This window comes from Scardinius erythrophthalmus (assembly GCF_964197995.2).
Source record: "Scardinius erythrophthalmus genome assembly, chromosome: 3".
In the NCBI taxonomy this organism is placed as follows: domain Eukaryota; kingdom Metazoa; phylum Chordata; class Actinopteri; order Cypriniformes; family Leuciscidae; genus Scardinius; species Scardinius erythrophthalmus.
Window position 1 is genome coordinate 6,876,359 of NC_138223.1, and position 15,875 is coordinate 6,892,233.

Sequence of the window (15,875 nt, forward strand, 5' to 3'; positions counted from 1 at the left end):
GATGGAGATTTGTGGGATGCACATCCAGGGCACGAAGCTCCCGTTCCACCACATCCCAAAGATGCTCTATTGGGTTGAGATCTGGTGACTGTGGGGGCCATTTTAGTACAGTGAACTCGTTGTCATGTTCAAGAAATGCTTTGTGACATGGTGCATTATCCTGCTGGAAGTAGCCATCAGAGGATGGGTACATGGTGGTCATAAAGGGATGGACATGGTCAGAAACAATGCTCAGGTAGGCCGTGGCATTTAAAGGGGCCTAACGTGTGCCAAGAAAACATCCCCCACACCATTACACCACCACCACCAGCCTGCACAGTGGTAACAAGGCATGATGGATCCATGTTCTCATTCTGTTTACGCCAAATTCTGACTCTAGCATCTGAATGTCTCAACAGAAATCGAGACGCATCAGACCAGGCAACATTTTTCCAGTCTTCAACTGTCCAATTTTGGTGAGCTCGTGCAAATTTTAGCCTCTTTTTCCTATTTGTAGTGGAGATGAGTGATACCCGGTGGGGTCTTCTGCTGTTGTAGCCCATCCGCCTCAAGGTTGTGCGTGTTGTGGCTTCACAAATGCTTTGCTGCATACCTCGGTTGTAACGAGTGGTTATTTCAGTCAAAGTTGCTCTTCTATCAGCTTGAATCAGTCCGCCCATTCTCCTCTGACCTCTAACATCAACAAGCCATTTTCGCCCACAGGACTGCCGCATACTGGATGTTTTTCCCTTTTCACACCATTCTTTGTAAACCCTAGAAATGGTTGTGCGTGAAAATCCCAGTAACTGAGCAGACTGTGAAATACTCAGACCGGCCCGTCTGGCACCAACAACCATGCCACGCTCAAAATTGCTTAAATCACCTTTCTTTCCCATTCTGACATTCAGTTTGGAGTTCAGGAGATTGTCTTGACCAGGACCACACCCCTAAATGCATTGAAGCAACTCCCATGTGATTGGTTGATTAGATAATTGCATTAATGAGAAATTGAACAGGTGTTCCTAATAATCCTTTAGGTGAGTGTATATGTCGCACACATTTTGCCGATAGCATCTTTAAATATTATGCTATTTAAGACAAGCATTACATTCTGCTTATACTTATGGTTAGAAGATTTTTTGCCTGGTGAACATTACAAATCTCATTTAAAAAAAAAAGTTATTGTTATCAATAAAAAACACTTAAATTCCAGTCTGCTCCTCACACAAACCTATTGAATGGCTTCAGAAGTCTTGCAATATAGTGCACAAGAACCACATTTAGGGTGATTTTGCATCCTTTTAGAAGATTGAAAGCTTGCATAGAAAAAGAGGAACCAGATAAATTCTTCATTTTTTGTGTGTGTTCATCAGAATTGCATGGAAGTAAGTAAATGGTGAAAAATTAAATTTTATGGGTAAACTATTCATTTAAAGGGTAAAATATTATATATTTCAGAAAAACATTCACTCTGAGACATTAATATGTCATCAAAAGCAATATAGAGACGAAATATTACATATTGAAGCACTAATAAATAAAGTGCAGTGCCATTCATTTATTCAGGGTCACTCATGGTCTTTCAAAGCAGCTTATTCAGTGTAATGCTTACCATGACAACTAGATTTCATCCATAATGTGTTTTGCTTTATTTATGCATGTGTACATATACATGTAATTAAAATGTAATTTATTCCTGTAATGGCAAAGCTACATTTTTCAGCATCATTACCCCAGTCTTCAGGGTCACATGATCCTTCAAAAATCATTCTAATATGCTGATTTGCTGCTCAAGAGAGTTTATTTTTAGTTTTATTATTAGCAATATTTTTTTTTCTGCTTAATATTTTTAGAGACCGTGATACAATACTATTAAAAGGTTTGTGGAAAGATAAGTAAATTAGTAATTAAATATAATAAATTAATACTTTAATTCAGCAAGGGTGCATTAAATATTTTACAATATTTAATTTATATTTTCTATTTCAAATAAGTGCTGTTCAAGAACCTTGAAGAAAATATATCACGCTTTCCACAAAAATAGCAAGCAGCAATAATGTTTTTTTATAACAATAAATCAGCATATTAGAATGATTTCTGAAGGATCATGTGACACTAAAGTAATGATGCTGGCATTTCAACTGCCATTACAGGAATACATGACATTTGAAAATATATTACAATAGAAAACAGTTATTTTAAATTGAAATACTATTTCACACTGCATTCACTGTTCCAATGTTGCTTTGGTGAGCAAAAGAGGCTTCTTTCAAAAACATTAAAACATCTTAATTATTTCAAACTTTTGACCGGTAGTGTATATTTTGTAGAATTGGACAGTATTAACTATATTTTAATTCATCTTCTTTAAATTCATCATCTTTGCTCATGGATGCTTATGATTACATTTAACATGAGCAAATGATTAATTATCTCATTGCTTAATTGTCTTGAAAATGGCAAAATTGCAATGTAGAATTAATTCAAATTTCATATTCCAGTGCTCATGTACTCACTACTCAGTTCCCTCCATTAAGCAGGATCTTTGTTTAAAGAAAAAAAGGCAAACTGGCACACAAACCTGATTAGAAATGTCATGTGCATGTTGGAAATTAACACACACAGACACACACACACACACACACACACACACACACACACACACACACACACACACACACACACACACACACACACACACACACACACACACACACACACACACACACACACACACACACACACACACACACACACACACACCCACATTAGCACATTCAGTTGCCATAATTGGTCAAAAAAGTTGACCCCAATATCGTAAATGAATATCTGGTGATGCATTCTAAAGAGCTGTCACAATTTCAGTGAGTGCCCTCGTACACCTTTATATCCATCTACCCTCCTCTAAACGACTCACAGTCGCATTTTAATCCATGATTAGCATAAAGCCATAAATCATTGAAGAGGAGGCCAACTAAGTATTATGACACAGTGACCTAGAGATGCTGTGAAGTAAGTGAGCAAGATGGGAGGATGCAGAAATGATGGAAGGTAACGTGGAGTTGCCCTTACCTTTACCCTCCCTAACACTTCACATTCTGATTAGATGTCACACACATTTAAAAGTCTGGGAGGAAATGTAATAAGACAGGGCCCAACACGTACCCCTGATGTACATCCCTGCAGGAATGCTCTTGAAGAAAGAGAAACTGGGCATATACAATGTGTATGTTGCATATGTAATATATCTATTATTCATCACACACCATATGGGTAAATATTAGGCCTGCCAATAAACTAAAACTGAAATTGTAGGTGGAGCTTGGGGGGTTTAAACTGAAATCTGATAATGCAAATAAAATATATATGACTAAACTAATATCTCATTATATTGTGTGTGCTTCTTGTGTCTTATGCTGCATTCAAGTCATGTTGGAGTCATGGGATTTACAGGTTGAGCACACACATGGACATCATCAGGTAATAATTATCTGTGAGGAAACTCAAGGATTTTCGTTTAGCCCCAGCTTTCTATGTTGAGTTCTGGTCAATGAAGGAATCATGGCAGTAGCAAATTTGTATTGATTATTTTATTTATTGTGAACATTGATGGAACAATTTAGTTTGTATTCATTGTGTATGCCACTAAAGAATAGCAATTAATGCTGGAAAATACTATTTATTTAGCCACGTTTAGGCTCATGCAACCACAATACAGTTCCCATTATTATCTGTGGCAGCACCATAATGAGAAAATACAAAGAAAAAGCATGAATTACAGACCTAAAGTTTTTTTTTTTTTTTTTTTTTTTGCACTTCATTCTGTTGCATTAGTGCTAAAAATCTGTGTTTATTTTAGGAAGTGAAAATGGAGAGAAAATATGTAAATTGCATCCATTTTATTTAGATGTAAATCATTTCGCACATCACTCTGTAATTAGGATTTCCAGATTGATTTCATCATGCCGAATGCTTTATGGTAGTGGGCGGTCACTTCTGAACTCTTTTGGTGTGATTCTAATTTCCATGGTAACAGCTACATTTTTAGGATTATGGGTAACATAGTTCTTTACCAAGAATTAGGCAATTAAAAATAATTTTTAACAAAAAAAGAAAAGAAGTTTAAATCATTGAGATAACTTTTTTTATAGAGAAAATGAATGACACACACACACACACACACACACACGCACACACACACCATGATGATCTAGAACACATTTAACAAAATATTCTTTGTTGACCTGGATGACTGAACATCTCCACAGACATATTTGTGTTCAGTGTATAACAAAGTAACACAAAGGGACCTGGTGTCTTTTTAGGGGATGTGGATGAGGATGAGTGGCGTCCTGGCGAGGAGGAGGCGGGGGGTATCTCTGATTTCCATTACAACTGTCCCTGTGTGCAAATAGCAAGTTCTCCACCAAGACAGGGTTGATGTTTGATTAGCGACAAAAAGCCAGACTGGTTATTTACTCTGCTCCGCACTGTACTTGGTCTGTTCATGACTGTGCATCTTTTATATATCCCGTACTCAGATCAAACTCTAAGCCCCAGGTTCCTGGAGGTATTTTAATTTTTAATCATCTAGTTTTAAGATCAATAGCAGGCTTGGTTCAAACAGCTGAGACCAATTCACCAGATTTGCTGGATATCCAGGCTATAACATTTTGTTCCAAAATTGCAAAAATTGCGCACAAGAAAATACAAAAACTGTCACAATTTGCTCACCCTTACCATTCAAAAGTTTGGGATCTGTGGTATTTTTAATATTTGTGATTACATAAAATCCAGTAAAAATAGTAATATTGTGAAATATTATTACAGTTTATAATAACTATATTTTTAAAATGTAATTTATTCTAGTGATGCAAAACTTCACTATTCAGCATCATTACTCCAGGCTTCGGTGTCACATGATTCTGCTCAAGAAACATTTCTTATCATTATCAATGTTGACAAATGTTGTGCTGCTTAATATTTTTGAGGACAACGTGATCTTTTTTTTTTTTTTTTTTTTGATGGAATAGGTCTGGATAACTACATATAAATATACCATGATGATGGTAAATTGAAAGCAAATTCTCTAGCAGCAAGAGCCAGTCCTACACGATACCCACAGAAAGAGAAACTAATAAGAATGGCAATACGAGTGCACCGATTACTTACCTAAATGTCCTTCAAGTACATACTGTAAGTACAGGATATCAAAGCTTGTTGTCTTGCAAGAGTAAAGAGTACACTTGTTTTGCTTTGATCATCATTTATTTCTTAAAAGTTCGCTTCTAAAGAATTAATACCAAAAGCAAAAGAAAATCTAAAGTCAAGGGTGAAGAAGATCGATAAATAGGATCTGGTTGTCTTTACAAACCTTGCCAGTAAATGTGGACTTCTCTTGACCTTCACCTCTAAGAGCAGAAAGTGCCAAGGAATTACTGGCTCGGAGCCGTTCTTCCTTGTGTGAATGCCCGCTGTTCTGTCCTAAATGGAACATTGGAACATATTGATCTGACTTGAACTGCACAAAAACCTACAGTCACCATCTATCTTGAAAGTGCTATTAGAGTTTGAGAGTGTTTTCACACTTGAGTGTTTGTTTGGGGTGAAGGCAGTATTTCTTGAAATAATAGTAGCGATGCTACTTACAAAGAAAAAAAGAAAAGAAAAAATTGTCAGCATATAAAGTATACAGGTTTTTTTTTTTTTTTTTTTTTTGCTGCCAGATGGTGTAGAACAGTGTTGGGGGAAATTAACTTTAATGCATTACAATATTGGGTTACTCCCTAAAAAAGTAACTAATTGCGTTACTAACTTATTTTTTATGGAGAGTAATGTGTTACGTTACTTTTTTCTGCACCTGGGCTGGGCTTGATTCTTTGTTTGTTTGTTTTTAATAACAAAAAAACCCAAAGTTCTATTTTTTCAAATGTAAAGGCACTTTCACACCAAAACTGAAATGAATAAGCCAGGCTGAAGGAAATGCAAATTCAAGCATGTACAGTAGAAGGCGCAGCTCAAACAAACCTTTTAGTTGTGCTGCTGTTCCGGATTGAAGAAGAATATGCAGGAGAAGAAAGTTCAGCACTCTTCAGCAATAACAACAACAACAACAAATAACTCAAATGTGATGTTTATCTTAAGTCATTTTCGCTTATTAGTGTGGTTGAATTGGATCAACGAAAGATAGCAGCAAAGACATTGGTTTAATAAAGTGAGATTAAATATAAAGTATATTTGTGTAATTATTGCAGGTTTGTATAATATTTTGAGATTGCATTTCAATGTTTTTATTAATTTTGAGAAATAATGAATCTGTTTTTATGAGATAAGTAAATGCATGTTTAGAACTGTAGTCTAGAACTATAATAAGCATCATGTTTACACGCCTCTGCTCTTACTCACGATTACTCTCAACATGGGGACAGGAGAGCTGTCAGTCAAGAAATGGAAAACAAAGTTACATGCTTTATTTTTTTTAAACATTAACAGATATTGTTAATTGTTAATATTGAATTTAAAAGTAATGTGTTACTTTACTAGTTACTTGAAAAAAAGTAATCTGATTATGTAACTCGCATTACTTGTAATGTGTTACCCCTCAACATTGGTAGGTACAGTATATGGGACCATGCTAACTACAAAAACTAAGAAATATAATTCAGAACATTCATTTTTAATAAACACAAATTAAAGGGATAGTTCACCCAAAAATTAAAATTTGTTGTTAATTTATTTAAGTCTTTTTGTTCCTTAGTAGAACAGTACATACGTATTTTTGCAGAAACCGTGGTCATTGGTGAATCATAAAATGCATATCAACGGCTACCTTCACTTTGAGATAAAAAAAAAAAAACATATACAGGCAAAACAAAATGTGTTACCGTGTCTCCTGACGATAAAATTTAGGTCTTATGAAGTGAAACAATCGGTCTGCGCAAGAAACTGAACATTATTTACAACATCATTTACTTGGAATCCACAGCCTCTGCAAAAGTTCCTGAGCAAAAGTCTGGAGCACGAGCTTCCTGACGCAATATGACATATGCTGACATTGCTGTCTTTTGTACAGAAGAAAAAAAAGTCATAATGATTTGGATTTGGAATATATTTGGAAGGTTAGTAAATTATAACAGAATTGACATTTCTCAGTGAAAATCCCTTTGAATTTACTGTAAAACAAACATTTAGGCTATTTCACCTTGGTAATGCTGCACTGAACTACGCCTTCAGCTACAAGCCTCAAACGAGAATCAGAAAAAAATAAGAAATCACATGAATGTAATTTCAACTTGTATTTATAATACTAAGTATACTGTGTATTAAACGTTAACGTAAATGCATTCCCATCAATCCCCACGGTCAAACACCTGCTCTGGAGAAGATCATGGCTTACAGAGGGGAACGCTTTTGATCATGCTGAGTCACCATTAAGATTGCATTCTTTGTAATTGTAATGTGAGGGCCTCTAGTGGTTAGGGACTGAACAGGTTAATAGAGTTAAGCTTGGCATTAGTGTCATATAGTCACAGTGTCACCTTATATACTGTAACCATCTCATAAAGAGATGATCAAACTCATTTAAACACTCAGTAGTAGTCAGTATAGACAACTATAGTCATATGTTTATAGTGGCACTAGAGCACTGCAAGGCTGTAAGAGAAATATATATATATTACACTTTTAATTAGGGGCTGGTAAACATTCTGATATGAGGTTTTATTTCTTCTTTGGTATATTAATTTGTCTCATTCAAATTATTGTACACAATCAAATACCACCTGTAAATAGCTGTGTGACGCCTTATGAATTTATCATCCTTTTTATCTAAAACAGAAGTTTCCAAACTGGGATCCAGGGGTGTGCTGGAGAAAAAAGCTTTTTTTTTTTTCTTTTTTTTTTTTTTTTACAGAATATATGTTGATATGATGTTTTTTATTCTGTTTTTTAAACACTGGAAACCTTGAAATCAATCAGGGTTATTTTATTGTATTATTTTGTATAATATATAATGGTAACACACACCAGAGGATCGTCATATTTGGGCATCCTTGGCATGAAAAGGTTTTAAAACCCCTGACATAACACTGGTGTTAGCAGGTGTATATGTAAATCAGTCGATGGCTGGGCGTGGCCTCGTCTGTTCAAGCGCCTCTTTTGACCATTCATACTTCAGGTAGGCGGTCTTTAGTACAAAGAGGGGCGTGTTCTGACGCTCAAACCGAAGTTGCGAGTCCATCGATGTAATGAAATCGTTACAAGTCCTACAAACCGGATAATCAGGCACAATTACTTTAAGAAAACGAACTCAGCGCAAAAGCAAAACAGTCTAGTCGAGTTTATTGTTACAGGATGTGCTCTGGAACGAAGACGTGAGTGCGCGCGCTGGAGACGCAGACGCTGGACTGTCAATGCCCGGATTCTCTATTGATCATGCTAATGTATGGAGATATAACTTCTTAAAATAAGCAGAAATGTGCCCGGCTCGCTTTCTTCGCTTCTTCTGCCTCGTCTTCATAATTGTGGTGGTTCAGAGGAGCAACGGTCAGTCAGGTGAGTGATAGTACAAGTGCGTAAAAGGTCTTGGCAAGCTGCGCACTTGACCGGTGTGTGCGCTGCTGTTATCGACTACTTTGCTGCACTTAAACAACCGGAGATTGAACGATTGTGAAGTGTATGCTTTAGGCAAGGTGTATCCCTGCAGTCTTTATGATGACCAGAGGAGGAATCCATTGGAATCACACACACTCCAGGACTAAGTGCTGCATATAACATCTCTGTTTGTTTATACATTTCTCCCAGTGTTTTATTTTGTGATATTTGCGAATCAATAGTCTAATAGATATCTTGGCCTGAAATAGATCGACTATTAGTTCTGTATTTGTAAGTCACCTAAATATAATAGGCTATTGTGCATGATAGTGACAGGGGTTTTCAAACCTGTGCTGGAGGAAACCCAGCATTGCACATTTCGTAAGTGTCCCTCGTCTAACATACCTGATTCAACTCTCATTATTAGAGACTGCAAGACCTGAAGTGGGTGTGTCAGATAAGGGAGACAGCATACCAGTAGTCTCCAAATTTGTCACCAAATTCATGAGGTAATGTCAGGAGTCAGGACACTGTGGCAATGTCACAAAAAAAAGTTTAGTCTCAAAATACCGAAGCTTTGCTTGTTACGAACTTGTTTTGAGAGAGAGAGAGAGAGAGAGAGAGAGAGAGTTATGGCCTAATCAGTATGGCCTAATCAGGGTCATAAGATTGGTCTAAACAATTCAAAAGCAAAACCAGTAGTTATCACTGCCTACAAACTGATCAAGCACTGATACCCATTACCAAATTTTGTTTGAAAAAGCCAAATCCGTGCAATTTTTATTTGTCACTAACTTCCTGTTTGGCAACCTCCCGGCTAAATTTGATGATGTGTGACTCGTGAATTTTTTTATAAATCAGATTTTATTGAATTTTGACTAGAATAGTGTGAAGGTGGTCTTGTGTGAATCTTATAATAACCATCATCTCTCTCTCTCTCTCTCTCTCTCTCTCTCTCTCTCTCTCTCTCTCTCTCTCTCTCTCTCTCTCTCTCTCTCTCTCTCTCTCTCTCTCTCTCTCTCTCTCTCTCTCTCTTTCTAATTGAGTGGAATTTCTTTCTAGACCAGGTTTCAAGGATTAAAAGATGAAACCGAAATACAAATGGACCTGTTGGTGGCGCTTGAGAGAATGCGATGTAAACACCACACTACACCAGGAATAGAAAGACCCTTTCCAGTTATAAAATTTCACAATATAGTTCAAGGGGCTGTCATAGACTCCCAGTCAGTTGAGAGTCTATTTTAATATATCGTTGTGCGTAAAGGCACTTGATGGAACGCAGCGCGGGAGCGCGCTCAGCGGAACGCGCATTTCCTGCGCGCTTGGCATCGCGCTCCAGACCCCTACGCTCTGTTCAAATAACTGCTCAGCATATTTCAGCATCCACACTGTGAGGAGTCAACTCAGCGTTGGCGGTGCATGAATTAAGTTCTGTTAAGCAGTGTAGGCTATATGAACAACGAGAACTGTGGATGGAGGTTATCATGACACAAATATCAGGGAGTGTTATGACGCAAAACGGTGCTCGTGTATCCAGAGGCATTCTTGCATATCATACTGTTGGTTTATGTGTTTCAGTTCTTATGATGAATATAACTTTTGACTGTATGGTCAAATCTCATCAAAACGTGTCCAGATCACAGTTTACACCAAAATCAATTGTGATAATATGGTTATTAAGATTTCCCATTAAATTGTCATAAACGAACTTTTTTTTGTGATGATAGGTGACCTAGTCATGCTTTTGCTAGGTTTGGTGAGATTTACAACAATATACACTCAACAAACCCAAACGTTGGATACAAAATGTAATTTAAAAATTTGGGTTGTCCGTGGTTTGTCCATATTTGACCCAAAATTGGGTTAAAACAACCCAGAATTTTTTTTTAGACTGTATTGGTGAAATGTACTCTGATTTTATAAACGAATAATTGAATTCATTTTTAATTTGTTGTTTGAGATACCATTTAAATTGTGATCAGAAGATGATTATTTATCATTCGGGATGATAACTCATTGATTATCACTGATTCTTTGAATGATAAGGTCAGGGTCAATGTAAGTACATAAGATCACTGTATGGTTCCAGAACATCATTCACTGGAGGCTATTTGTGGAAGATACATAAAAAATTCCCCATGCAGGAAACTCTTCACAAATTATTTCAGGGTCATCAAGTTTCATATTTTTGATACGTTCCTTTATATCTAATTTCAGCTTCAGCTCACTGCTCTGTCTGCAGATAAATGACACGAGATCTGACCCAGGCTGAGATGTGACATTTAAGTTCTAAAGGATATTGACTCGGGAATGCAGTCAAATTATTACTCAGCGTCAACTTGGATTAAGCTCCATTTGTGAGTCCCAATGAGTCTCCCAGTAATTAAACTTGTCACTGATATGGTGTCTAGACATGAATATATTTTTATGAGCAGGAAATGTTGTTTGCGATTTTGACCAAGTATAATCCTCTTATTAATAATTTATTTGTCATGGACTCATAACTTTAAATGACACTTGTTGCCCATGTCTTACAATACAGATACATTTATTTTAGTAACGCGGACGTTCAATGAAAAGCAGTACAAACATTAATAATTAATAATGCACACATATTAATAATTGTCGTTAAACATTATTTTCAGAAATGCAAGTGAAATATTCAAAAGATTTAACATTTTAATATCTTAAAATGTCACAGAACCTGTCAAAACACATCCGGGTCAAATTTCATCCCAAAATCAATTATTATTGTTAATTATATTTTTAAACAACTTTGCTTAAATTAATCAAGGATGCCTAATTAAATGTACTTGCTTCCAACTTTCTTTCTTTCTTTCTTTCTTTCTTTCTTTCTTTCTTTTATTTATTTTTATTTTTTTATTTAAGGATTGAATGTGACCTGGACATTTTTTTTTTTTTTTTTTTTTTTGTGAGAATGAGAATCACCCTCACAGTTTAAAAAAATATTAATGGTCACATATTCAAATTTTAAATTAATATATGTCCTATAAACTTTCTTTGTAAACTTTCTAAATATTTTACAAAGTAGCTTTTTCCTGCCTCAAATGTCTGAACGCAAACATCACGAACGTGACATTTCTTGAACGTGTGGAGTGAACCAATAATTACCAATTGGCCCCTTTTTTAGGGAATTTAAGAGTAGCTGAAAGAATGCTTCCCTAGCTTAAGGGTTTGTTCTTTTCCACCACTTGAAATTGTTCTCTGAAAACAAAGGCCTGCTGGTCTCTTTCTGTGGTTGTGGCATGGCTTCTGTCCGTTTGCCTCTGAGACATCATCCCCCCCTCCTTCATCCTTCTCTGCCACCTCACTGTCTCTCAGTCTTTCTCCATCCTCTCGGAACAGTTTGGCTCCGTGCCTCTCCGTCAGCTGTGATCCATTACTTCCCATGCTAATGTGATCATTTATATAAACATCTGAAACTGAAGCAACAACTGCATCTAAAGACTAGGGATAAGTTTAATCTCGTAATTTGGAAGGTTTCTTGGTAACACTTTAGTTTAGGGTCCAATTCTTGAAACGAATTGCTTATAGCATTCATATTACTAGGACATTGACTGTTTATTATTACTTACAAAGCACATATTAATGCCTTAGTATGCATGACCATTCTACATCCCTTAATCCACCCAATACCTAAATTTAACAACTACCTTACTAGCTAGTAAGCAGTGATTAGGAGTTTATCGAGGCAAAAGTCGTAGTTAATAGTTAATAGTGAGAATTGGATCCTAAACTAAAGTGTGACCGTAAACTACAGCAATAACTGCAAACTCACCAGATTCTCACCAGAAGGATCTGTGGATAATTATAGTTGGTGTAATTATGGGATAGACTGGATGTGTCATTGCCTAGCAACTAGCAGTTAAATTGGCAATATTCAAAACGTCAGCCCACCTACCTTTTAGAAATGTCACATGTGAGTCTCGCGTTGCCTCAAACTCTGCCATCTGCCATTTTTGTAGTAGTAGTTGACAATTAGAGAGTATATATTTTTTACACGTTTTTTAAATATATGTCTAATGTATATTTTGAGACACTACAGCTCCATAGACTCCTTTGTTAAATGCAAGTCATGCTTACTTAGAATGCCTTGTAATGCGTAAAGGTGAAATTGTTTAATAAGCATATTTGTCCACATTCTGAAAATATGCATAATATGTACATTTTCGGTGTTGGTGTCTAATTTGACTAGCTTCTACAAAGAGACAGATGAATTAGAAACCAAAATACTATTTTACTAGTTTTGGATGCATAAGCTTTGATTCCAACAAGCAAAGATATGGGAAGTGTTTTATCCTCCCTTTTAAATGTTGCTGAGTCTATTTATCCTAACTATGCGTGGTTATATGGTTAGCTCGTTTTATTATTTGAATTGAGTCTCTCTCTCTTTCTCTCTCTCTCTCTGTTGTCAGCCATTTTTGTAACATGACTAACACAATCTCATGGCAATCGATAACTATTTTATGTTTTGGCGAAATGGCGAATCTTATTCGTGTTTCAATCTGCTTACACCCATTGACGGATATGTTTTGTTTAGGAGTGGACTATCATGCTTACTCTATTTCTAAAAATGTTATGTTTTCATTTGATTCACATCGTAGGAATTTATATGAAAGAGTCACTTCATAAAATAATTACGTTTTCCATTGAAATTGGGTTGGTCATGAGAACCACCAGTCTTAACCTGAAAAGAGCGGAGAGTTTTATTGTGAGGTGTATTGTGAATTAGCTTGCTGCCGTGCGGGTGGGAAACACTGGCTACTTTGTCCCTTTAAACTCTTGCTTGTGTGGCAGTGACCTGTAATAAAGCATGTGCTCGGAAATGGCAGCTGGGATGGGAGAAAGCGGTAAAGAGGGATCGAAGAGCGAAAACGGAAAAGAGCAATGAGCAATTGTTGTACTCCACAACATCTCTGTGTCTTCTTGGGTCCATCAACCCTCATGGCCTCACTTTTTTTGCTCTGTTTAGGTGAGATAAAGGGCAGATGCCACATCCAAACCCTATAGAAATATCACTGCAGTTTCTCTCAGTGTAAAGGTTCAGAAACATTTTCCCGAGAAGATGGGGTGATAGTGTGTCACCTTGGATTACTGGGTCAAAGAAGACCTTGTGAGAAACTATCGTCGCTGCTTTATGTTCGCGGTGGAGAGCCCATCACTTATTTGACTCAGAGCAGTGAAAGTATTTGCTGAAAGAATATCAGTTGAAAAGTGCTGAATGGTGAAGCTTAACCTTATAATGCAGACTTAAAATAGAGTAGATGCTGTATTTACTTAGATAATAACAATAGATTATTTCTAAATTATGAATCATTTTGCATTCATTTTAACACTCCTTTAGTTGAGTCTCTTTAATACAGGGGTCTACCGAAATGGTTTACTACCTATATATAGCTGGCTGCTGGTAAGTCTTAGGGTTGGGCAATGAGTTATTGGACACCCTCTTACTATTTGAATTCATTTCTTATTTTATCTCTCTGGGATATCCAGCACTTGGATTGATGAGAATTGCATGTACCTGTTGGGAATGGCCTGTACATTGCGTGAATGTAAATCACACACATGAACAAATTAATGTTTCACAGAACTATAACCTGACCAGGGCTGCATGTATCATGTGAGAGCACAGTATATATGCGGTCTTTAAATTCAAGTGTTATGTGAGATTGTTTGTTGTGAATTATCTTTTTGTGTTTGTGTCCAAGTTCCAAGTAAATAATGATATGAAGTGTGTTTCATTCACTGGATTCTCCAAAGGTATCATGAACACATAAATAATTCATCTATACAACAGTTATTGGTTGAAATCTACTGTACCTTTACGGTAATATACAATTAAGCACACATGATTTGATTTATGATTTTGGTCATACCGCTCACTCCTAGTCTGAACTTTGCATCCTCGCCATGTGGAGAAGAGACTGTACATATTATATTGGAAGGCATAGAAACAACCCGGAGCTCTGAAAGCTTTTTGCATGGTCTTTTATGTGTCAGTAAAGTATAAGTATCTTCATCATAACTGCATAAAAACATCACATCTCAGTGTGTAAGACATTCTAAAGCATCCACAAAATGATGTCCCTGATGGCTATCAGTTTGTATGAAAGTTCAAAGTATCAACGTAGTGTACTTATACTGGCGTCTATAGCTGCGCAGAGAGCAAGATCAACTGTGTCCTTCTTCTGTTTTGAGAAATAGCATTCTTGCACTGGTTTGTTTAAATATGTTAGGTGATATAATCTTTATTTGTAACGTATGCATGTTTTATGTGTTACTTTATAAGTAACGGCTGCAGTCTTTTAGCCTCCTTGTTAGAGCGCCGGAGACCCGGGTTCAAGGCCCACATACAGCGGGGCGAGTAGGACCTGGGTAAGGGGTTACATATACTGTATATTTAAATTTGTGGTTAAGCTAATAACTAGAAATATACTCTCTGGATTTTATGACTCATTGAAGTAGTAATATGCCCATTAAACAATTTGTTGGGTAAATTATGTCAAGGTTCATCTTTATTTGACTTAAAATAAGTCTTGGTTTACTTTTCTTGATTTTGATTACTGCTTCTGTTGGTCTTAACAGAAGGAGAGGGTTAGAACATGCCTTCTGAAGACCTGCGGGGGGCTTTTAGGATAGAGAGGTTCAGAGTGTGCGGTTAATAACACCATCACACACACCATCTGCGAATTGGATCAAGTCTTAAGGACTCTTTAGTGCAGGTTCATGCAGAAGAAGGCAAGAAGAGAAAATGAGGTGAACAAAACCGAATTGAGAAGTTCCGAAACAATGTAGAATTTAAACGCGCAACTTACTGAGAAGAGGTCAAGTCTTCAGACTTATTATTTTCTGCGGCTGGACGACATAATGTCCAAAAAACTAATTAAAGGAGGGATTTGAGTCATATTTGGGGACCAATTATCATTTGAAATTCTTTTGCTGGCCTCTTTTGACTTTGCAACCACCCAGAGCACCTTAGCATAATGGCGGAAAGTTTTGCACATGCTAGCACCACATACTTTTTTTTCTGAAAATGTAAACGTCATCTACATTATTATAGTCTGTTGCCTGGTCAAATTTTAGGAATAGTTGTGGTTACAGTCCAACACTTGTTCCCTAGGCAATGCATTCTTCATATGACCATGATATGATAATGGTGATGATGATAGTCATTATTATGTCCTTTGTGTGTGTGCTGTGACTGATGTTTCCAGCTGTTAGAATGGATGTGAGCAGCACTGAAGGTGGCGTGTAGCGTGTAGATGTGTAGCGGGATGGTTATT

General features: G+C 36.6%; 1 protein-coding gene across 1 annotated transcript in view; it reads left to right on the forward strand.

Moving 5' to 3' along the window:
- The first annotated feature begins 8,197 nt into the window (after window positions 1–8,197).
- The window catches only part of LOC308688530 (receptor tyrosine-protein kinase erbB-4-like), a 163,237-nt gene continuing 155,559 nt past the window's right edge, over window positions 8,198–15,875 (forward strand). The window contains exon 1 of the mRNA XM_081361656.1: window positions 8,198–8,532. Coding sequence (XP_081217782.1) covers window positions 8,454–8,532 — 79 coding nt within the window. The 5' untranslated portion in view covers window positions 8,198–8,453. The remainder of the gene's footprint in view (window positions 8,533–15,875) is intronic.